General features: G+C 41.7%; 1 protein-coding gene across 1 annotated transcript; it reads right to left on the minus strand.

The window, feature by feature from the left end:
• Positions 1–608: 608 nt before the first annotated feature.
• On the minus strand, positions 609–25900 carry LOC122810573 (major histocompatibility complex class I-related gene protein-like). Its single transcript, XM_044082152.1, has 2 exons — positions 25602–25900; positions 609–742 (listed from the first exon to the last, which is right to left on the minus strand). The coding sequence occupies exons 1-2, from the start codon at positions 25855–25857 to the stop codon at positions 609–611; spliced, it is 390 nt and encodes a 129-aa protein (XP_043938087.1). The 5' UTR covers positions 25858–25900.

The raw sequence follows: 25900 nt of genomic DNA on the forward strand, positions 1-25900 counted from the left end.
CACAGAATATGGTTCACATGGTTATTTTATCCTTTATTACTTTTTAATATATACATTTTTTATACTTGTTATATAAGCACAAGTAGATGTGTTTAGTGACATTTTCATAAGTAAATAAAACGTTTTCCATATGACACATTAATACTTTTACAGAACTTTTGAAACCCTCATGTGAAAGGTGATTAGTTAAAACTTGATCACATGATTGTCCTGCTTGTTATTCAAATGTTACTTAAACGGTCTTGTGAATGTAATGTGAAATCTGAAGAAGTTGCCTTAACTAAGGCGACGAAAAGCGCTTTATTAAACCTGTTTTATTCGTTTACACATATATTTTCTTTGCGTTGGATCAGTGTGCCTGAAGACCTCTGCTTCGTGTTTAAGTTTATAGTTTAACCAGTTTGTTTTCGCTGGAAATAAGAATGTAAGTGTTTTGTTTTTTTTACTAGTATCTTATGTTGTGTCTTCCTTGCTTCTGCACTGGGAGTTAAAACATTGCCTTAGCATCTGTAAACATTAACATCACGTTTTTAGTGGCAAAGTCTAAAACACAACAGACTAAGTAAGCATGGCAAACATGCATTCTTAGTTCACCAACCGCCCTTTTGTCATTCCATTAGTCTCTTCTCGTCCTTACCTTTTTGCTTCTTTTTCCAGATAACCACTGCGATTACGACAATAAGGATCACGGCAACAACAGCAATAACAATCCCAACAATGAGTGCAATATTGGATGTTTGATCTGAAATGAACAGTAAATTATTGAGATCGAATTAGACAAACATCAGAAATCAGGCTTGTGATTACATTGATACTGATCTACTTAGTTTGTTATATATCATTTTTAAAAACAGTCAATAACCATATGCTGGTACAGGGGACATTAATGCATGTTATATCTTTACCATAAGACAACTGCAGACTTCACTGACAAATTGAGAAGGGGGCATGGACTGAGTACATCTAAGGCAGCCATACCTCATGGATACCCCTGCCAATGAATTTACTTGAACTATAGCACAGAACTTGTTAGGTATTTGCTCAGTAGTAGCCATGGCGATACATGCTGATCAGTGACTGGGATATATATGGAACATAAGTTATAACAGATTTACCTATATACAGCCTTGGACCAGTTACTGCATAACGCTATAAACATAGTATGCTATAGCACACAGCATCCAGTTTACCGGTACTGAGTACATTTTCAGAACCTCCATGTCAGATACCATCCAGCTGCCTGGCTAGATCACTGGGCTTGATGAGATCTGGACCAGTAACTAGGAATCCAGATCAAAAGCTTGTTTTAAAATCATCTGACTTTGATTTAACTTAGACAGCAACAACAAATATATATTTTTCATTCATTATGTTATTTATTGCTATGACCTTGCAATGGCAATTTAACATTGTACAGTCAGCCTTAAAGAGAGATTCACAAACTTGTTTTTCTAACAACAAAAATAATCATAAATGTAGATAATTAAATGGATTTATCAAAATAATCAAAACATATTTCTAAGGCACTGGGCAGATTGCATCATGCCATATTTCACCCATGACAAAACATGCATTCACCAAATGTATCAGCGTACAATAGTGAAATGAATGCAGTTCTGGTATGTTTAACAATTACTACGTCATCTTTTACAGTACTCTACCCAACCTCAAAAAATATTGCACCTATGGAAGGAAAACCCAGCCAACAGCTCAAGATGAATGAAACAGGAACACTATACTGAAACTTTAAACACAAAAATAATTAACCATAGCATTTTCTTCCACAGACTGGAACTTAAATAAGTTGTGCAACACAAAAGGATTTCCTCACCCCTGTGGCCATATGGTGGTCAAAGGTAAGGCTACTGTCTACCTGTGTACCCAGATTCCTGACCACTGGGTAGACTCTTAGGGGTGTATTATTAACATGGTAATTAGCTGGGCTGGTTGATTTACCAATGGGCACAATTTTGTATTTCTTAGCACTGGGGCACGATTTGTTAGTCAGAGACAAAACATCTTGAAGAATACTAGGTCTGCAGACTTTTTCCAGATAACCACTGTAAACTTAGCCATAAACCTTCAGCATCTGCTTCCATTGCAGAGAAATAGATGACAAAAAGGAGGCGAGCCAGTAATGAGTCCTGGGGGACTCCACTAGTGACAGGCATCTTGCTAGAGGTGGCCTCAACTGTTTTGACCTCCTGGGTCCTATCAGTGAGCCAGTCAGTTATCCAGTGAGCAACAAAAGGGTTTATAGCGACATTAGTAAGCTTGTCTATAATGCCTGAGTCGGGTATTGCATCAAAAGCCTTGGCCAGGTTGACGTAAGCTGTGTGCACTTTCTTGCCTTCATCCATTGCTCTGGTGACCCTCTCAAAGAAGTCCACCAGATTTAATAAGCATGAACTTCCTTTAACAAAGCCGAACTCTGATGGGACCAGCATTTGCAGGTTACCTATACCCTCATTTATCATGTCCATGGGGTACAACAGCTTATTTGTGGTCAGAAGGGAAGTATCAGCAGGAAACAGAATAGGAAAGTAAAGGAAAAGAAGAATAAACTAACTTTTGTTAAAAAGATCTTTACTGAAGGTATTACAGAGAATGGGGCAGTTTGGGTTTACAATGTTGATGTACTCTATGTTATAATACTTTAAACACAAATATCAACAGTAAGTATCTCCTTTATATTTGTACCTGCACTACAGGTTTGTTTAGTTAATCAGTCACTCATAACTTTCTGTTTAAGCAAATGCATCATTTGTAATCTTAAAACCTTCCCTTATGGTTATGGTGTGAGTGAAGGGAGAAAGTACAGTTTTGTACCTACCATAAATGTAGATGTCCGAGAGGAATGCATCTGCAGTCCTTACAAATGGGTTGTCCTGTCGTCAGGCAGCCCTTCGGTCGGCCGGATTCCAAAGTCTGGGTCTGGCTTCGGCTGGTGTCGCACTTCACCCGACGCCATTGCGGCAGTTTTCGGGTATAAAGGCATCAGCCGACGCCATTTTCCTCAGTGTTTCTTGCCCCAGATGCCAGGTGCCCTCTTGGTAGGCTAAATTTGGATAAATGCCAAAGTTTCCAAATAGTAGAGAGCAAACACACAAAATAAACATATATGTACATATATACAAACAAATACACCATAATAGATCCCCCCAAGCTAGCTGAAGATTGGTAAATACCCTAGGAGTACCTCAGAGGGAAGGAGGGTGGGTAATCTTGACTGCAGATGCATTCCTCTCGGACATCTACATTTATGGTAGGTACAAAACTGTACTATGTCCTTCAAGGATGCATCTGCAGTCCTTACAAATGGGTAGAATACCATAGCTAAACTAGGGAGGAGGTAATGAGAATAGATTATGGTGTAGTCAGGATCCCTTGCAAAACAGCAGTGGCAAAGCCAGCATGGGATCTAGAGTATAGAGGTAAGTTATAATGCTTGGCAAATGTATGCACGGAGGTCCAAGTAGCAGCCTCTATAATGTCCTTGGTAGCCACTCGTGAAGAAAGCTGTGGTAGTGGCTGTGGCCCTTGTGGAGTGAGGCCTGATGTTCTCTGGAGTTTTCTTTCCATGGTAGGAGTAACAAAGTCTAATGCAATTTCCTATCCATTTGGAGATTGTCTGTTTAGAAATTGGTTTTCCTTCTTTTCCTGTTGCATAAGCTACCAGAAGCTGGTCAGTTTTTCTATTGTTTTTTGTCCTGTCCGGGTAGTAGCATAATTGCCTGTGTACATCCAAGGTATGTAAGAGCTTTTCTCCCCTGTTCTGTGGATTGGGGAAGAATGTAGGAAGGTGGATAGCCTGGTTTAAAGAGACTCTGGATACCACCTTAGGCATAAATGTAGGATTTGTTCTCATGGACACTCTATCTTGATGGAAGATCAGGAAGGGTTGTACTGCCATTAATGCTTGTAGTTCAGAGACCCTTCTTGCTGAAGTTATTGCCAGCAGGAAGGCAGTTTTCCAGGATAAGTATTGCAAGTCTGCTGTAGCTGCTGGCTCGAAAGGAGGCAGAGTCAGTTTTTCTAGCACAAAGTTCAAGTCCCATGCTGGCAATGGAGGTTTCCTGGGAGGTTTTACATTTTTAATTCCTCTCAGAAACTGTCTGAGCAGAGGATGCGAGAAGACAGGAGGATCCAAGCTGTATTGTGCTGAAATAGCTGATGCATGTATCTTTATGGAGGAATAGGACAGGCCTGTGTGGTAGAGCTTGGCCAAGTACTCCAGGATGTTGGCTATGTTCACCAGTGTCACAGCTTGCCCCTTTGCAGCACTCCAGATGAGATATCTTTTCCATTTTGCTGCATAATTCTTTCGTGTTGAAGGTCTACGAGCCTCCAGGATTATGTCCTTAACCCTTTGGGATAAATTTGGGTTAATTTCTGTCATGTAATGTTCCAGGCAGTTAGCTGCAGAGTTTTTAGGTTTGGATGCAGAATGTTGTAGTTGTTCTGTGTCAGCAGTAATGGGATCAGGGGCAGTTTCCATATTTGTTCCCGGGACATGCTCCTCAGCAGTGGGTACCAATGTTGTCTTGGCCAGTCTGGGGCTATCAGAATGATCCTCGGACTCTTTGATCTTGAGAAGTACCTTGTGCATCAAAGGAAGTGGTGGGAATGCGTATGCTGTCAGGCTTTTCCAACTGAAGGATAGGGAGTCCACCTTCCAAGCAAGTGGGTGGTAAGTCCTTGTGCAGAATCTCTTCAACTGGTGATTGTATGGGGATGCAAACAAGTCTATTTGTGGTAATCCCCATTCTCTTGTGATGGCTTTGAAGATGTCCGGATGCAGCATCCATTCGTGGGCATCTGTTGTAGTTCTGCTTATTATGTCTGCTAGAATGTTTTCCTTCCCTGGTACATAAATTGCCTGTAACTGAAGGTTGTAGCTCAGAGTCACATCCCATAGGTCTAGTGCCAGCCGGCATAGGGGGTATGAGTGCGTGCCTCCCTGTTTGTTGATGTACCACATAACTGTGGTGTTGTCTGTCCTTATCAACAGCTGGCCTTCGTGGAGAAGAGGTCTGAATGCCTGGATTGCCAATTTTACTGCCATCATTTCTTTTAGATTTATGTGCAGATGCAGTTGGTCTTGAGTCCATAGGCCTTGAATGCACTTGTCCATCATGTGTGCCCCCAACCGAGGTCTGAGGCATCTGTCGTGATAGTTTGTCTTGGTTGACTTTTGCAGAAGGGCAGTCCTGTGTTTGATTGACAGGCCTGAGCCCACCATAAGAACTCTTGCTTCAGGCATGGGATCATTGGAATTTTGGTTTCCAGGCTGTGCTTGTGCTGAGACCACAAATTCTTTAGGTACCACTGTAGCTTTCTCATATGAAGCCTGGCATGAGGGACCAGAATTATGCAGGATGCCATGAAGCCTAGAGCTTGTAGCACTTTTCTTGCAGTTAGATGGCTCTGCTTTGTTAATGCCAAGAAATAGAGAGGAAGTTGCTCTTTCTTTTCTGCAGTTAGAAATGCCATTTGTTTTGATGTGTCCAGTTCTGCACCCAGAAAGGTTATTATTTGGGATGGAATCAGCCTTGACTTTTTTGTATTGACTGTGTATCCCATGGCTTGTAGCAGGTAGATGACTCTTTGTAAGTCTTCTGTTAATTTGCTTTTGTTGTCTGCTTGTATCAGGCAGTCGTCCAGGTAGGGATAGATTTGAATTCCCTGAAGTCTGCAATGAGCGATTACTGATGTCAGGCATTTCGTGAACACTCTGGGCGCAGTAGATAAGCCAAAGGGCAATGCTGAGAATTGATAATGCTCTGATCCTGCAAGAAATCTGAGGTATCTTCTGCAAATTGGTCTTATGGGGACGTGCAGGTATGCCTCCTTGAGATCTAGAGTTACCAGCCAAGACTCCTTGCCCAGCATGGGAAGAAGCTGCTGTAGGGTCAGCATTTTGAATTTTGGAACGATGAGGAATGTGTTTAGAGCGGACAGATCTAGAATAGGCCTCCATTTGTTTTCTTTTCTTGGTACCAGGAAGAGCCTGGAGTAAAATCCCTTCCCTTGCTCCATCAATGGTACCTTTTCCACAGCACGCATTCTTAATAATTGAGATATTTGTTTTAGAGCTTCTGCCCTTTGAGAAGGTGGTAGGTTTGGCATTCCTCTCTTTCCCGGTAATGTATGGAAATGGAACCTGTAACCTTTGTCTATAGTCTGCAAAATCCATTTTTCTCTTGTAATGCAGTGCCAGTTTCTTGAAAATAATGTTAGCTTTCCGCATAAGGGCGCTTCTAGTTGTTTCCTGGTAGGGGGTGTTATCGCCAAGTAACTGTGATTGAGCTGTTGTAGTGGTGGTGGCTGTATCCGTGCCTCGCTGGTTGTTACCCTGCCACTGGCTTACCCCTGTAGGCACCCCTGGATTGGTTTCTGCCTCTAGAGCGCCTATTCCTGCCTCTTTGCGCCTTAGAGGAGTCTGCAAAGGACCAATTCTTGGAGGGCCAATTCCTGCTAAACCTTGGAGGTTGAACTTGTAAGAAATCTTTTACTGTTTGCACAGATTTTGCTTTCTCTTCCATCTTTTTCAGAACCTGCTGTGCGGGGGTACCAAATAAATTGACCTTGTCCATAGGTGCATCCAAAAGCTTAGATTTGACATGGTCTGGTAATGCCTGCTCTTTCAACCATGCATGCCTCCTGATAACTGTGCCAGTCATGGCTGATCTAAAGGAAGCCTCCAGTGCATCATAGCCACATTTTAAACAATGGTTACTAACCTGCTGTATGTTATGTAACATTTCTTGAACAAACTTTTTATCTAAAGATTCTTCAGAGGACAGCTTTTTAGTCAACTGGTCAAGCATAAACTCTTGATATTGAATCATATGAAATTGGCAGTTCAAGGCTCTAGCTGACAAAGTAGCAGAGGTGTAAACTTTTTTACCCCATCTCTCTAAGGACCTGGATTCCCTTTCAGAGGGGAGGGGGTTTTTAGAAGTAGTAGCTGCTACAGCTTTAGGGCCCTGGGAGATAGTCTCTGGATCTGCAAAAGGGGCCTTATATAAGTGGTGATGAGTGTCCGGGACCCTGTAGTACCTATCAGTTTTAGCAGGAGCCGGAGGTAAAGTATCAGGAGTAGTACAAGCATCATTAAATGCATCATCAACAACAGATAGAACTGGAGGAATAGCTAAAGACCTATGCTGTGGTAAGTGTAGAAAGGTCCTAAGCCTTTTTCTAGAGTCTGAGAAATCTTGGCCCTGCCACTGAAATTGTTCCCTCATAGCATGCAATGTTTCTCCAAAGGAAAATTCCTCAGGAGGAGAGGCTGAAGGGATGGACTCCTCAGCATCAGAGTCTTCATAAGGAGAATAAGAAGCCTCAGGAGGGTCTGTATGATCTGAGTCATCAGAAGAATCATCTGTGGCTACTGGCTCAGGGGGCTCTGCTCTAGGCCTCTTTTCTGGAGGAGGGAGAGAGGCCCTGTCTGAATGAGGCTGGGATCCACGAATTAAAGTGATGAGATCCTGTGCCAAAGAAAGCATATGGGAACTGGTGCTGGGCCTGTGAGAGGGGGGCTTGGCAGGCACAGGTATGGAAGTTTTGGCTGCTTTAGCCCTGGCAAAGGCCTTAATAGACATAGCTGGAGGAGGCCTAGCAGCTCCACGTGCAGGGGTAGAAATATCTAGTGGAATGGTGTCTGATAAATCCTGTGAAATCGCAACAGAAGGCTGGATTTCAGAAGCCGTTTCTACCAGTACAGAAGAGGCCTCGTAGAAGGCAAGTTATCTGCTGAAGAAAGAACCGCTTGCTTGGTTTCGCCGAAACCGAGACACTCGTGGATTGCTTAACCGCGTTTCAGCCGAAACCGCGGACCGCGAGTGTCGGTCCTTTTCTTTGCGCTTTTGGTTATTTATGAGTCGGAGGATCCGGCGGCATAATGTAGGCAAAATCGAGCCGAAAATCTGTTCAGCAAAGTCCGAGCGCCTAAGCGTCCGTCGGTTAAAAGAAGCACAGGCTAGACAAGCTGCTACGCCGTGGTCTGGGCCTAAGCAATGTATGCAATAGGAGTGGAAATCTTTATGAGGTATTTGTTTCCCACAAGATAAACAATTATTAACTTTCTCTGACATCGGCTGAGGCAAGAAAGAGTCCCCAACGGGGTACTTAGCTTTATAGAAGTCTTCGAAGTAGTATTCGGTAGTAGTAATCTCTGGATCTGACCGACCGGCACTTGCGAACAGCTTCTGCTTCGGGCGCCACGCGGCAAGAAAGACTGAGGAAAATGGCATTGGCTGATGCCTTTATACCCGAAAAACTGCCTCAATGACGTCGGGTGAAGTGCGACACCAGCCGAAGCCAGACCCAGACTTTGGAATCCGGCCGACCGAAGGGCTGCCTGACGACAGGACAACCCATTTGTAAGGACTGCAGATGCATCCTTGAAGGACATCATGTGGACACTGTCTACTGAAGTCTATAGGATACGAAGTTTAAGTCCTGTATTATTTACAGAAGGAGGCATGCTGGTGCAGTGGCTCACATTGCTTCTTCACAGTGCTCAGCTCAGTGGTTTGGTTCCCCTTATAAAATGCATTTTGTATGAGGCTGCCATGTCTTCCCTCTGCTATCTGGAGTTTTACAGGTTTTGTCCAACATCCCACGTACATGCGGTAATTAAACTAACTAACCCCAAAAATTGCCCTTACTTGTGCATGCATTAGGGTGAATGTGTATGCGTGTTTGTGTGTGTGTGTGTGTGTGTGTGTGTGTGTGTGTGTGTGTGTGTGTGTGTGTGTGTATATATACAAGTCTGCACATCAGTGGTGTAGCTAGAGTTTGTGTCGCTCGGGGCTGTCTTTGAGTTTGCTGCCACTCTCCCTCACAAAATCATGATCAAATGGGCCCCGCTTACACAGCCCTTCTCCTGAAGCACTCAACTCCTTGTAAAATCCACTTGACACTCTAAATCTCTCAAATATGCAGCCCAAAGAATCTGGAAAAAGCCAAAATTTATTGGTGGTGGTGGGGGGGAGAGGGGGAGGGGGGGAACAAAGGTCCAAAACCAGGGATACCTTTTAAACATTGCTGGTATAATCTTAGAAAGCTGCTAGAATAGAGTGTTTTGTGTTACCATGTGTTTCCTGAAAAATAGGAAGACCGAAACTTAAATGACTATCTTTATTTAGTGAATTCAGTTCTCACTGATTTGCCACAAAACCACAAATTTTAAGAGGAACAGACCAAAAGAAATTCCAGACATTCTGTGAAAATCTGGACAGTTGAGAGCTATGGACTCAACTCCTTGAATCACAAGTGGTGGCATGGGTAGAGAATTCAGGCTCTTGTCCTTTGTACCTAAGGTACCGGGTTTGAGCCTGAGTAACACTACCCACCAGGTATATCTAATCGGGGCATTTTACACACACACACACACACACACAATGAAACACTATAGCAATAAGAACCAACACACACACACACACACACACACACACACACACACACACACACACACACACACACACACACACACAATGAAACACTACAGCAATAAGAACCAGTACACACACACACAATGAAACACTGCAATAATAAGAACCAGCACACATGCAATTGAACACTATAGCAATAAAAAACAGCACTTACACACAATTAAACACTACAGCAATAAAAGCCAGCACGCAAATGAGCATGAATTAAACACTACAGCAATAAGAATCAGCAAATGATGATGATGCACTTGGGCAGGGGCAGCAAAAAGACAAATGTGAACAACAATAAGAAAACTCTCATTACTTGGAACAGGCAGCAAAATGATCACACACCCATTAGCAGCAGAAAACTCTCCTTACTTGGAACAGATGTATTTTAAAATTGCGCAGGAGAACAGCACGCACAGATGTGATCACAAGAACACGACATGATACTACAGGACCGTTCTTAAAGAACGCCCTTAAAAAACATTTTTTTTAAAAATTAAAACTATGTGACAGTTCCAAAAGTGCCGCCTGGGGAGGACGACCCCTCTCGTCCCCGTCCCCCAGCTACGCCACTGCTGCACATCCTGTAATGAACTAGTGACTCACTCAGAAATGGTCATCATTCTTATGCTCATTGAGTGGTGTAACAGGCTCTGACTTCCCCATGACCCTAAACTGGATAACGTGAATGAATGATTAACATTTCATTTAATTTTATACTTAATTAAGGACACTGTCATCTATCAAGACACTTGTTACATAAGTGACGCTTTTAATGATGAAATTAAAAGCTTCATTCCCCTAAACTTTAGTAGAGCGCATCCCCATATTTTCCCTACATTTATGATGCAAGAATAAGGCAGAATTTTAGGACCAAAAACAAACACAGATGTAAAGTAAGATACAAACTCAAACGGCTTCAGGTACACTGAGGTGCCCAAAGACACACAACAGCAAAAGTAAATTAAGGCACCAAAGTTTCACACTGGAAATCAGTCACAGTACTTTATTGCAGAAAACAAATGGTAAGCGCTTTCACAACTTGATGTTGCTTCATCAGACCACATCACTACAACTGATGCTTGGTTAAATACTAAGACAATTAGTATGACATCACATTTTAAAGAAATATTTCCCCACAGACATAAAAACATATACCAATATCTATAAGAAAAATTACATAAAAATGATAGAAAAAGTAAAATATACACAATAAAAGGGATATTTTAAATATTTAAAAAAGGGAGATGTCATCCCTGATGGTTATTGGTAATAATCATTAAAATATATATATATATATATATATATATATATATATATATACACACATATATATAGTAGTCATTGTTTTAAAATTTTTAATCTTACAACAGATAGTAAGGGCAAATAGAGGTGGTGATATAGAAAACCACACTGAAGAACTAGAACAACAATGGATCACCAAGTTACAAGTAGATAGATATCCTGGTATGAATGGTTGTACCTCATTAGTTCCTTACCTTAAGGCAAGGCGCCTTAAACACTAAGTATGAGTTTTCTATTGTATTATTATGGTTATACATGCACAAAATGTGCCACAAGCACTTAAATCTAAAAAAATATAAATGATATAGAAATTGAATATAACCACTTACCACTCTGCTATCACCAATAAACTGCTTTACAAGACACAGAGCTGACAAAAGGAGGGAGGAAAGGTGGTCCACACACCAAGATAGTTATAAAAAGGTAGCAAATCTGAGACTCCTTTAATCTTTTAAACATTTCTAGATTTAGCAAGAAGATAACTAGCTAATCAAAAGGCTGTTTTGACATTGTTAGATTACCAAATGTTTGATATTTTTTAAGAATTTGCATATCCATTTTACTGCAGCAAATTAATGTTCAACCTTCTTGCTATGCCATACACTATGTGAATGGCTAATTTTGTCTAGCAGGATACAGCAACACCATTTAAAATTGTCCACCAAAGTGAAAGCCAGGCAAAGAAACTTTAAAAATGCTGATTAAAAAAGTATTTTTTAACTGCACTACTTTCCTTTAATCCTTTAGATCCACAGCTGTCAAGATTTCATAGTCAAAACCTTTCTCAGTATTCTGATTACTCTAAATAGAATATCTGTATACATAATGATAAGCAATAGACTGCTTAAACTGCCAGACCACCCTTCTCAGAGATCAGCTGATACAACAAGTACTTGCGTGACTGTTGTATCTTACTTAGTGAGGCCCCTCTGTAGTAAGTAACAGCTGGGAAGAATCCCAAGACGTATTAAATCATCTCCCAAGGAGGCAGAAACAAAGGGGAGTGAAAAAACGAGGGTTCAGAAGGCTCCATCCTAAAGCAAGGAGAGTAAAATGAGAAATGACTTCTGGAAAGGTGTACAATGACAGCCACATGACCATGGCATGTTTTTGAAAAAGGCAGTGGAAACAGCCCCTAGTGGGGTGATCTTTAATTGCACTGGGAAAAATGTCATTTAGCAGCCAAATGATATAAAGAATACACAGTAATTCACTTAAATGAGGTTTGCTTAATCACCAAGCCCTTGTCAGCTCCAGGAAAGGAGACAACATGCTGGTCTGTCTTCCTGATCCCACTCCATAACTGACTCCTCCTCCCTTGAATTACATTCCTTACAGGAAAAATATAAATATGAAAGGACTTGTTTAAGGTCATCTCTATGACCACCTTAAAAAGGAAATGAGGGTTAGTTTTAGGCCTTATGAAAGTTCAATCCCCTGCAAATAAGAACCTGCAATTTCAAGATCATGCAGTTGACAGCAATCACCACCAAAAACCAAGTCTTCTAAGAGATCAGCTTCAAATCAGATTGCTTGAATGGAGGATGGCCAAGTCTGCCAATCATTGTTAAAATCCTAGTGAGAAAATGTTCTCCAAAGGCAGGTAAAACTGCAGGACCATCTAAAAGAACTGCCAGATAACTTTGAGCTGGCCCACCATCCAGCTATTCAGAGAGTTGTGATGTACCAAAGTTGCAGAAAAATGACGGTTGACCATGTCTTGGTATGTTCCAACTCCAACCGGTGCTGGAGAGGGGTGAAAATTACCAGTAAATTCACAGACTGAGTTGGACTGGATATCAAAAAAGAAAAATTTCTTCCACTGGTAGGTGAAAGGTTTTGTGATAACTTCAGTGATCTCTGAGAAGTTCTAGTAGGATCGAGTGCTCTGACAGATTAGCCAGGCTTCAGGGTGGGGCCAGATTACCTCAGCTGCAAAAGTTCCTGTGTCTTGCACTGGAATGAAATCCTGTACTGCCAGGGACCCGAGAATCTGAAATAATACTTTTTTTCTGCTACCCAAGGGAAAATAAGGATGAATTTTCCTAGCAAATCTGAGATGGAAAGGCATATAGGAATGACTAACTTTAGACCAAAACACAGGGACCAATGCACTGTATCCTGCCCAGAAAAGCAACCAATCACATCCCACATTCTGTCAGAGAAGCTTCTAGTCACACAGAATCAAAGCAAAAGAAACAAGTAAAAATGCAAAGAAAGTTAAAGCCTGCCATGCTTTATGTAGAATTTAATATTTCAAATGTTTTCCCAGGAAATTATACTTTTTATGTCATGTACAAATGATTATGACCTCTTCAGATTCACTCTTAAGGTCATAGTTATTTATACACACCTCTTAAAACATAATTTACTGGCAAAACTTGATATGCTACTTGTTATTATCTGTATTAAGGCGAGGCGATTTTAGGTTACTAGCAGGATAAAAAAATATGTACTACAGTATGTGCTGTAAAAGATTGCTACCCCAAAAGCTCTCAGGACTTAAAATTGCAAGGGAGAACGGTTTTTGCAGGAAGACTTACAGCAAACTTACACTATCAAAGAGAAATTCCATTTACACTTAAGAGCTTTGTGCAGAGCTGCAAGAACAATCTGTTTCACACAGCAGTATAAGTACCTAGGTAACGGTATAGATCTCAGTAGTAACTTGACTGAAGGAGACAAACATTTTATTATTTAAACTATCATCATTTTCTAAAGTACTTGCCCTAGTGACAGTCTCAGTAGCAGCAACCTGTGCAGGGTGGACCAGGATCTCTATCCCAACAACAATCTCCAGTTCATCCTGGGGGATAATCTCTCATACACCTGCCCTATGTCCTTTTCCCAATGGGTTGTGCCTAGTTTACATCCTACTGGAGATGTCCAGGGAGCATCTTCAAAGGTGCACACACCACCTCAACTGACTCTACTCTTCACGGCGGAGCAGTGGCTGTATTCCATGCCTCTTGATTTACTGAGTTCCTCACTCTGTTATGGGCTGTGATCTCAATTAGTTTGAAAAGGAAACTCATTTCTGCTGCCTGTATCTGTGATCTTAATCCTCCAGTCACTACCCAAGGGTCATGATCATAGATGAGCGGACAGGAACCTTGCTTTCTGTGACTCAGCTCTCACTTTTCTACAACAGCCCAGTGCCTACAGTACTGCTACTTTTGTAACTACCTGCTGTTCAGTTTCCTTCATCCACTGATCTGTCTCCTGATCCCTTCTATCTTAGCTTGTGAAAGGATCCCAAGATACTTAAATTCATTTACTTGGAGTAATTGCTACTTCATTACCTGCTAAGATCAATCCACTATTTTTAAGGAGAGAACCATAACCTCTGACTTGGAGGTATTTATTTTCATATTACCTGTTTTACAGTCAATAGCAAATAACTCAAGGACATCTTAAAAGATTACAGTTACTTGATGCTAAGACGACAACACTGTCTGAAAACAACAAAGATAAAACCTTCACAGCAAACTGGATATTATCCAGTCTTCATCTGTCCCTTGATATCCTGCCCATGAAAATCAAATGCAGGCAGAAGGGAGGCAAGGTACAGTCTGGACAAAGCTCTATGCCCACTCAGGACATATTCAACTTAATGCCAAGAATGTGAGCACAATAAAGCCCTGACTACAGCTCAGCCATCCTGGGTTCAATTATCCATTCGGGTGACCAATGAAGTGGCAGACAGGGATGGATGTGCCATTCCCAGGGAGGGAGGGGACTTGTTGGTGACAGTCCTTAAAGGAAGGCATGGTCCAAAGAGGACAGCTGCCCTCAGACATAACCAACAAGTGTAGGGGACTGGCCAGGGAAAATGGATAGGACATACAAAATTAAAAAAAAAAAAAAAGAAAACAGACAGAGGCAGAGACAGCTAAGTTCCCCAGGATACCCTTAAGATCCATGACTGGAGCCAGCAACACTACTGGAAGTCCGGGGTGGGGGTGGGGCAACAGGATGGCTAATAAACTTGCTGTGGATGTGGGGCACTTTGGGCTGGAATGGTAGTAATGAGGTTTGAGGGGATCCAAAAAAAAAATAATGTGAACACAACTGTCACTACTCAAATACAGGGAAAGAAAAGCAAACAACAGCGGCTTTGTAACCCTGTACTATTGTGCTACTTTCTGCAGGATACTCTTGGACATATGCTGACATGCTTTCTCCATGTCCTCAAAACACAGATGGACAGTATTTCTAAATACCCATAACCTTCCAATAGCTGTGCAGGGGCAAAGAGCTGAGCCCCTGTTCCATGACCAAAATGGAATACACACTGCTCTTCTGAATCAGAGGGTTCAGTGTTGTATGAATCCTCCTTTCCAGCACTCTAGCATATACTCTCCCAGGCAAGCTGAGGAGTGTGACCCCTCAATAACTGAAGTACACCCTCCTGACTCTCTTCTGAAAATGGACCACTATTCCAGTCTCCCTAGCCATAATTACTGTCTCAGCCAGTCACACAGTATTGAAAATGCATATTAGTCATGAGACTTCAGCAGTGTGTAGCATCTTTGCATGTCTGGCTGGATCTAACCCAATCCTGTATCCTATTCACAGCAATACTGTTTAATCACCATGGTAATCTCATCAGCCAAAACTGATCCGGTTCCACCATCTGCTTCTAGGACTATTCTTTCTAGCAATGTCCATTGTTAAAAGCAACATTTCTTCAACCTTGCTCATAACCGCATGGTTAAAACTCTCCCCCTTCATCATGAGTCACTAGATGGTTTGTCAAAACCTGTTTATATACAATGCCTCACCCTAACCAGAACTTTTCTTCCTGACACAGCTAAGATGATTAAAGTAACTACATTTCAGATATAGTATGGTATTACATTCATGAGGCTGGATGTGCCTTCATTTATTTATTTTTATTTTATTTTATTTATTTTACATTTGTTGACTGGGATAGTCAGACTGGATATATGTCCATTTTCAGCAGAGGCCTGGGGAGAAAACCTCCAAGACATTGCAAAAAATGACACAATGATTACATACTAACAATATACATGTTATTGATAGTTATACATAGCTACAAAACCTTTTATGAAAAATATCCAATACAAAAAGCAGTTTAGGTGTTTATATATATATTGGTTCCATAGGAAGTGTGTTTCTTCAGTAGATTAACAGAGAGAAAAAAACAAAGCAACAGTGAGTAGTTATAATAGCCAACAGAGGTGGTCATGGAAGAGGTGAATACTGTCAGTCTGGATTAGTGCAAGGGCATAGCCACTGTGAATTTAAGAGGATTCTTAGTTGCTTTTTAAACAGTGGAGTGGATGAAACGGATGTTAGTTCAGTTGGAAGCTTGTTCCAAGTGTTACCAACAGAGTTAGTGAACAGGCAATCCCCAGACTTGTTGTTGGGTTTTAAGGTAGATACTAGTACCCTACTGGCAGATTGTAGGGTTGTTAGGTTTTTGTATGGGCTAATAAGGTTACAGAGTATGGGAGTATTTGTGGGATGATGCAGAATTTTATGAATAATTGTAAGTTGCTGTATAAGAAGCTGACTTTCCAAGTCCAGCCATCCTAATAGTTTGAGATTCTGGAAGTGATGGGTTCTAAATGGGGATCATAATTACATTATTTAATGTTCTTTAACCATTAAACCTGTTCTGGTATTTGATAGGATTTTATTATTCGGTATCATTAAGCTGGTATTCCCAGCATGCACTATAAGTGAGTTCTGTGTATGACATTCCCTATATAATTAAATAAAGACTGCAGTCTGAAGGTCACAACCTGCCTAGTTGCCACAGAGAAGCAAATAGTGGCACCATCTGTCAAGTAACTCACTGTGTCAACACAATATGCCTGCCTCACATCAGACATTGCATTATATGGTTATGATGTCATAAAAAGAGCTTAGCCTGCCTTACATGTTTAGCTAATATCATCTACTCTTCCTATGTTCCTTCTCTTACTTTATTACCATCACAAGTCTTAATGAGGGACTCTGGCCTTAACAGTCCACCACCTACTCAGGTAATCTAGTCCATGTATCCACTACTTTTTCCATGAAAACGTATTTTATAATGTCTAAGTTGAACTTTGTACCCCTAACTTGGTAGACCTGCTAGTTACCCCCCTTATGTTTCTCCTCTTGAGTTATATGCCATCATACTATTTCCTAAGTGTCTTGTGCATCCAGATTACATCTCCTCTTGACTGACAATAGATTTAGCTACCTTGACCCTCTCTGTACCCCTGGTCCTTCATTCCCTTTATTACCCCGGTAGCCTTTCTTTCTACATTACTTGACTAGATTCATATCATTACCCCTGTATAACCATCATTAATTAACTCAGTACTCCAGCTGGGATCTGACAAAGGGTCTAAATAAGGGTAATATAACCCTTCCATTCATAAAGACTGCTCCTTTAAGGATACAGCCCAGCATCTTAGTGGCATGACTGTTATTTTCTTGTTTTATACCTGTAGTTTCAATTTTGCGGTTACTACCATACCAAGGCATTTTTCCTGATGTGTGCATCTTATGGGAACTCTTTTCAGCTAGTGTTTCACTTTGGGAGTATTACAGCTCAAAAACAGTTTTCACTTCCCTGCATTTTTTAAGCACTTTTATTGAATTATCACTTGTGATATAGGCAAATTTACATTTATATAAAAGTAATCAAACTATATTAACATAACAAACATTATACTTCATATATATTGCTGTATATCATATAACCTAAGCAACATTACATACATTATTCAATTCCAGTCCTTTCTTTTTTAACAAAAACATCTTTATTAAGATATCACTTGTGATATAAGCGATGACACATTTATATAAATGAAAACAAACCACACCAACACAATCTTAGTTGCAAGCATTTGACATTATAAACCATACTGACACTCCCAGCTGCAAACATTATACATCCCTTATAATCTACCCAATCATTTTCAGTCAAACATTATATAGCTCATTTAAGTCCTGCCTTCTTTTAAACCTCATTCCTCCCCTGTATGTACTGTTTCCTCAATTCCCATTTTTCCTATGTAGTTTGCTCCTACCCTTTTCTAAAGATCTGAATTCCAGTTGTTTTGTAACTGTTACTATATTCACTGCATATAATATAGTTCCCTGCATTAAACCACAGATGCCATTTTTAGCCCACTGTCTTTCTTCAGACCCTCTGAAGGTTTGCTCCTTCACCTTTCACTGTTCCTTCTATTCAGTAAATTGCCACATAACAGCCGTATATCCTTCTGTCCATTTAGTCAGGTGATTTTTTACTCTTAAGTCCTTTTAGTCAGACTTTCTGTCCTCTGTGAGGCTCTAGTATAAAGACTTAACTGAAGTCAAGGGATAAAATACCAGTTTGATTTCTTTTGTCATGCTACAGTATAATCAAGTCATAAATCTGAAGTAGGTTGGACTGATACTTCTTGTTTAAAATAAACCCAGAGATTCATAGGTTTATACTAGGCTATCTGCCCTGGTGCATTTATAAGCCTAGCCCAAGTGTGCTTGGCTTTCGCCGCCCTTCCTTAGGTTTGAGTTTGCTGTGCCCTTTTTAAGGTTAGTTTACTGTGCCTCTGTCTAGTAGTGACACAGAAGTAATCCCCGGGGTAAACTTACGATCTCCCATCCACTCATCAAGATTCCTCTTGAAGAGAGTCAGTGAGGTGCTCTGCCTAACATGGATCGGGATTCTATTCCAAAGCGAAGGGAGCCTTTGGGTTATGAATCTGTCCATCCAGCACGTTCTATTTATTTCTGTGCTGAGGTTCAAGTCCCTCAAGCGCGTGGTTCTAAGGGATTTGGATTTTCTAAGGTGGAGCATGTCCATTAATTCTGAGTTGGACATAGCTTTGTATGTCAGGCATAGATCGCCTCGAAGTAGGCGGTATGCGACTGAGTAAAGCTGGAGTTTCTTTAACCTGGCAACATATGGCATCTGTTTAAGTCCCTTGATCCTCTTTGTGAGGTACTTTTGGGGTCTTTCTAGCTGCTGCAGGTGTCGGGTAAGGTACATCCCAAAAGGGGCACTGCATTCTATGATGGGCCTGATGAGGGATGAATAAAGGGGCACTATTACTCCCTTGATCTAGATGTGAATCCTTTCGTGATAAGGTGGGCTATGTAGAAGGTCTTTCTAACCACTTTGGCAATGTGGTTGTCAAAGGAGAGATTGCTATCAACTTGGGTCCCCAGATCCCTAATTACTTCTTCTGTATTTAATGGGTTTCCACCTATGTGGTAATTGGTGGGCACTTTGTTTTTGCCAAACGGTATGACTATACACTTCTTGGCATTTAGTTTTACACCATGGCTCTGGCACCAGTTATCCATCTCTGTGAGACCTTTTTGAAGGATGTTTGTGTCAGCTGGAGAGTCAATTATGGCGCCCAGTTTGCAGTTATCCATCAACTTGGTCAGCCATAGTCCTCCCGTGCTGGCCTGTACCTCGGAAAAGTATATGCCGAACAAGAGAGGTCCCAGGACCGAGCCCTGTGGGACACCACTTGTGACCGGTTTCGAGTCTGACATGACTCCGGAAATTCTGACTCTGTGGGTTCTGTCTTTGAGCCAGTTAGCAACCCATCTTGTGACATAGGGGTTTATGTTTAAGCTGGATAGCTTATCTATGATGCCCAAGTGGGGTACTGTGTCAAATGCCTTTGTGAGGTCCAGATAGGCCGTGTGGACTACCTTCCCTTCATCTATGGTCTTAGTGACTGTTTCGAAGAAGTCAACCAGGTTCAAGAGGCAGAATCTGCCCTTGACTAAGCCAAACTGAGTAGGATTCAGTGTCTGTAGGTCCTCAATGTCTTTGTTTATGAGTTCCATGATGATCCTCTCCATGGCCTTGCAGATAAGGCTAGTCAGGCTTATGGGGCGATAGTTACCAGGGTCCTTTGAGGCACCACCTTTGTGGAGCGGGACCACTGTTGCTGTATGCCACATAGTAGTGTGGCTGAGACTGTACAGCAGTTTTACATGTGGGTTTAGTTCTTCTTGGAGTTCGTGTAGGACGCAACCCGGGACACCATCTGGTCCCATTGAAGCAGTGTTTTTTGCCTTGGAGAGGGCGGCCTTCACCTGAGCATCTGAGATGTTATGGAGGCTGCACTCTACTGGGATAGATATTTGCTCTTTAGGGGGGGAAGGGGGGGAGAAGTTTGCACTGAACTGTCTGCCAGGATGTTGGCAATGTCTGTGGGTTCAGTGTATTTTTTGTCATTTAGAATCAACTCTGAGCATATCTGGGAGTTGCATCCCAGGTTCCTAACATAGCTAAAGAAAGCCTTGTGATTGTCTTTAGTGACCTGTGCAATTTTTCTTTCAAAGCTGGCGTTGGATGATTTTATGAGGGATCATAATTTTCTGCTAGTACTGATCAGAGATGCCTTCCCTTTTAGGGATTTTGCTCTAGCTTGTAGTAGCTTCCTCCTTCTGTTGTACAACTTATTTATGGCTGGGGTCCACCAGACTGGACACCTGCCTTTGGATGCTTGGGTCTTTGTTTTGTTTGGGATAGCATGGTCCATGCATTCCTGGATGTGTCCATAGAATGCGTTTATATAGGATTCTGTGGTTTGGGCCATAGTTTCCACTGATTCTGGGGCCTTGAAGGATTCCACCTCAGATTTGAGAAGTGAGAAGTTCGCTTTTGAGAAGTTTTTCACTGTGGTTTTCTGGGCTGGGGGTGGGGTCAGGTTTTGGATATCCAGTGAAATTAATTTATGGTCTGATCTTACCAATGAGGGGACTACTTCTGGTGTGGAGCATAGGGTCCCCATGTTGGTGATGATCAGGTCAAGTATGTTTTCCCCTCTTGTGGGAGTTTTGACTAGTTGTTCCATAGCATTTGAGTTTATAAATTCCAGGAACCTTTGGACTAGGGTGTTGGGGCTTGAGTAATGCTCCCAGTCAATGTTTGGGTAGTTGAAGTCACCCAATATAATGGTGTTTGGAGAGATCACATGGTCTCCAATGTTTTCAGGAAAGCCGAGTGGGATTCCTGATTTTGAGACGGTGGTCTGTAGCATGTTATAAACTGAAAGGCAGTTTTGCCCACTGTTAGTTGCACATGGATGGTTTCTGATGCTTCGTGCAACGCTACTAACCTGGAGGTGTGGGTATCCTTGATAAATATGGATACTCCCCCTCCTTTTGTGGTTCGGTCCAGGTTTTGGGGCCGAAAAGCATGGTATGATAATGAGGTATAACCTGGTAGTGCTGGGGTGCTCTCTGGAGCCTTGAACCAGGTTTCTGTCACTGCATAGATATCGATGTTCTCCACACTAAGGAGAGATTTGAGTGCGTGCATTTTGAGGTTTAGACTTCTGGCGTTTATCAGCATTACCCTTAGTTTCTTGTTCTTAGTGTTTTCTAAGGAGGTGGGTTTGTCTTTTGAGCCTTGCCTAAAAAAGGCACTATGGGGGTGGCAAGAGCCTTTGCCAGTATCCGAAAGCCCAGGAGTGACAGGTGAAAGCCGTCCCTTGCGAAACAACGTGGCTTGTCAAGCATGTCATCCCAGGCTGACAGGCACTGGATCCCCTTTGAATGACACCAAAATTTTAGCCAGTTGTTAAAATCGATCATTTTGTCTTTATACTGCGGCATCATTCTAGGTGAGGGTAAGATGCTGCTCAAGGTCAGAGTCATACCAGCCTGGGCTACATGATCGGAGAGCTCCTTTATGTCTCTTTTCATGTAGTCGAGGGAGGTACGTCTCAGGTCATTCACACCAGCGTGTACTATGACCGAGTCATATTTGTACTTGCTTTGGAGTGATCTGAGTGCTTGCGTAATGTGGCGGATCCTAGCGCCCGACAGGCAGCTCACTGTGACCTTCTACTTGTTCAGCCTGGTGAGTGGGACGTCAGTGTGTCTGACTATAGAATCACCTATTACAAGTGTGTCAGGTGTGTTGTTCTGCCTTAAGGGCTGTGACTGTTTGGCACACTGACTTTGCGAGCTATGTGTTGCTCGTGTTTTGTTGTGGGGTAGCGTTTGCTTGGATGTCTGCTTTGGCGGTCTCTGCTGTTTAGGTAGATTTTTAATTAGAACCTCTGAGTATGTTTTTGTGTGCTTGCGTGGTTGGAATGCTGTTGTGGCAGGACTATGTGAGACTGGATTAGTGTTGTGTGATGTTACCTTCTCCTCCTGACTGGTTACACCAGTTTTGAGGTGAGAGAGCTCGGCCTCCAGTTTGGCTATATGGTTGCATCTCTCACATATGTTTGATCCTGTTTGGAGGAGGAGAGGGTTGTCCGTGTACATGAGACAGTTGTAACATTGCCTTAAGATTCCCAGATTCACCAGTTGGACTGGAGAGGAAACAATTAACTGACCTTTGGACATGCTAGAGTAGCATAGGTGACTCTTTTATCACTCAGTTAAAAAGGACCAATAGGGGGCAAGGTAATTGTAGAGGGTATATGAGGATGTAGTGCTTTTAGTATATTAGTGCTAGATTGTAAGATTGCTTATTTGGGCAAGTGTAGGGCCTTAGATTGAGAATAGGGTGTTTACTTAGAGAAATAGAGCAGTTCTAAGGGAAAAAGTGAAGAGCAGGCTTTGTGGAGCCGGGAATAGTTTAAACCTGATTAAGCGGCGCTGGCCGATGCTGCGCTATGTGCACAATCGCGCAAAGCCGCGCAAAAGCAGATTTTTATGCAGGGAACTTCAAAGAGCTAGAAGTGGCCCAAAACGGCCAATTGCTACAAGATGCTTGTGCTGAGGTCACTCCTTTAGGGACAGATAGGCTGCTCAAGGCTCCCCACTCCCACTGGTGAGCAAAGAAACTTCCTTCTATCCAAGTAAGGAAATGGGCAACACAGGAACTATCCAAGAGTCCAGAATACAGCAAAGCCTGTATAGGGGACTATTCTAATTAAGGAAAGGCGGGAAATAAGGATTTTTTTTCAAGAAAACAGCAGGAAAATTACAGTATATGCAATGCACAGGCTGGTGCACTTGAGTGGGCAGCCTCAACAGTTAATTACAACAAACAACTTTTAACTTAAGTGCAGGTAATGAAAAACGCAAAAAACAAGCTTATAACAGTTAAATCAGCAGTGTAAACTCACTTTTCGTCGAGAAAGGAAGGTCGCACAGGTAGAAACAGAAAAAATATACTTATATCTTGAAAGCAGTCACTCTTTTCATTTCTCTGCTGCTAGCACCACTCTGCAGGACCACGAGGAGCTGTTGCTGAGTAGTATAAGCGAAAAAAACTCTCAGGAGCGGATTTTTATGCAGGGAACTTCAAAGAGATAGAAATGGCCCAAAACGGCCAATTACTACAAGATTCTTGTGCCATCTTAGTACTTATCCTGCAGTCAGTATCCTGCACTATTTAGAAGCAGTTCAGTTTTATAAGCAGATCCAAACACTGACCCAGTGGCACTCTAGCAGCTGAATATGATATGACTCCCACACCTCATCTTCCATGATCTACAGTAGAAATACTGCTTCAGCCAGACCAAAAGAGGATAATAACATCCTATTCTGATAACTTATTCAGTAAAAGATTATAACCGACCACACCAAATACTCAGGAGAATTGAAAGGGCTGCTCCTGCGATGTGATCAGCATTATGACTGTCCCAAAGATGATCAATAAGTTCATTTAAGGCAGTGTTTTTGAAAACCATGCTGATCATGTGTAATAAAACTGAACTGCTTATGATAACCTGAGAATATAGAGTGAATCATCCTTTAAATCAGTTTATCTAGGAAATGAAGTTCAGAGGTAAACTGTAATTCCTTTAGCACTGAACATCATTGTTGTATGAGCATACAACAGTAGCCTTCCTCCAGTGCTGAGCAGTGATACCTTATATATTACTCCTATTTATTAACATCAGGACTTGTTTAGAAACAGCATCTGTTGTAAGGCAAGAATATCTTGGGAGAAGAACCATATTTCTGTTCAATCCAGCACAGTGTTTTCCTCACTTTATATTACAAAGCTCGTAACTCACATTGGCTATTTCAAGTAGCTCAAGTCCAAAATATGAATAAGCGTTAACCTTGACAAGTTTGCTGGGTTGAGCTTTTTGGAGAGAACTGTTAAAAAGTAAAATTTGCTAATGATCCAATATATTCACTGATTATATGATAACATATCAAGGGTGTAAGTTATTAAGCTGTGGTCAAGGTGAGAGCACTTGGCTTTTAAGCTTAATGATGTATTCTTAAAAATGTTTGATCTCTTGAAAAAGGGGCCTACAGATCAAGAAAGTTGTCACTCATGGAAATGAAGACGAGGTCTTAAGGAGGGGATTACTGACTACTTTTTCTAGTTCTGTAGACTTTATCACCATAACATCACTGTAAGGATATAGACAGTTTAGATTAGGGCAAGACTTTGGTGTGTAGTCGGTACATGAGTAGTTTTCTCAGGTAATGGTGGGGTAGTTGAAATTGCCCATTATTAGAGTGTTGGGTTGTATCCTAATATTTTCAGTGTATCAAGAAATGAGGAGTGGGAATCCTGGGGCATGGTGGGGGATCTGTAGCAAGTTACAATTTGGATTGCGGTCTTGCCCAGAGTTAGTTGCACTTGGATAATCTCGGATGCATTATGCTGTGCAACTAGCCTGGAGGTCTGGTATCCTTAATTAATATGGATACGCCTCTGCCTTTAGTGTTTCGGTCCAGGTAAGGTGGCCGAAAGGTGTGGTATGAATTATAGCCTGGTAATGCAGTGGTGCTCTCTGGAGCCTTGAACCAGGTCTCTGTCACTGCACAGATGTCGATGTCCTCCATTTTAAGGAGTGCCTCAAGTGAATGCATTTTGAGGTTTAGACTTCTAGCATTGAGTAGCATTACCCTCAGATTTTGCTGGCTTGTACCTGTTATGGTGATGAATTTGTCATTTGAACCTTGCCTAAAAAAGGCACTATAGGGGTGGCAAGACCCTTAGTCAGTATCTGGAATCCCAAGGTTGACAGGTGCAGGCCATCTCTGGCAAATCATCGTGGTTTGTCGATCATGTCATCCCAGGCAGACAGATACTGGATCCCCTTAGAATGACACCCAAAGCTTAGCCAATTGTTGAAGTCAATCATTTTGTCCTTGTACTGTGGTATCATTCTAGGTGATGGCATGATGCTATTCAGGGCTAGGGTCATACCTGCCTGGGCTACAAGATCGGAGAGCTCCTCCATGTCTCTTTTCATGTAGTCCAGGGAGGTACGTCTCAGGTCATTCACACCAACATGGACAATGACAGAGTCATATTTGTACTTGTTGTGGAGTGACCTGAGTGCGTGCATTATGTGGCAGATCCTGACATCCAACAGGCAGCTGACAGTAACTTTCTCCTTGTTTAGCCTGTGCGCCTGACTATAGAGTCACCTATGACTAGAGTGTTGGGTACGTTGTTGCACCTTATGGGCTGTGGTTGAGTGGCACACTGAGGTTGTGGGCTATGTGTCATTTGGGTTGTGTTAGGGGGTTAAGGTTGCTTGCATTTCTTCTTTGGAGGTCTCTGTTGCTTGTGTAAGAAAGGTTACTTTATATGGGTATTACTTAGCGTATGTTCTGATATTTTATTTCCCACTGAGGATGGAAACGATGTAGAGAGTTTTATTTTGTAAAAAGATAAGCTGTTGTTGCATGAATAAGCTGTAGGGTGAAAAATATGAGGCCATAGCTAAGGGATACAGACAACTTCAGCTATGAATGTGCAAGAAGGTTAACCTAATTGTAGCTGAATGCTAGGAAAACATCATAGTCAGTTGGTTTCGCAAAAACATGGTCACCTGAATTTTATTAGCTGTACCTCATTACAATACTTTACAACACACTGAATACATTAATAATGCTGTTTTAAAATTATTTACTTACCGAGCTTTACAATCAGCGTTGATTTTAAACTTTCATGCTCAATGTGGCACGAGTGATGATATTTATCTTGTGGATCAGTTTCTATCCATTTCTCAATATAATATGTTCCGTCATTGTTTGGCAGAACTCCAGTGGATGTTGCTGTTTCAATTTTGTCATTATCACCTTTAACAAAATAAACATCAATAGCTTGAGGGTGAAATCCACTAACTGTGCATTTCAGCTTGGTACTACCACTCTCTGCTATGTCAGTCATCTTTGCCTCTGGTGGAACTGTGGATGATAAAAGAGGGATAACC

Source organism: Protopterus annectens, chromosome 9.part0 (assembly GCF_019279795.1).
Source record: "Protopterus annectens isolate FY-2018-M chromosome 9.part0, PAN1.0, whole genome shotgun sequence".
In the NCBI taxonomy this organism is placed as follows: domain Eukaryota; kingdom Metazoa; phylum Chordata; order Ceratodontiformes; family Protopteridae; genus Protopterus; species Protopterus annectens.

Bases quoted from the DNA above. Each gene is read 5' to 3' on its own strand.
- LOC122810573 (XM_044082152.1), bottom strand. From the start codon at position 25,857: ATGACTGACATAGCAGAGAGTGGTAGTACCAAGCTGAAATGCACAGTT. The intron at 743-25,601 runs GTAAGTAAATAA...TGTTCATTTCAG, and splicing joins AACGCTGATTGTAAAGCTCG to ATCAAACATCCAATATTGCA.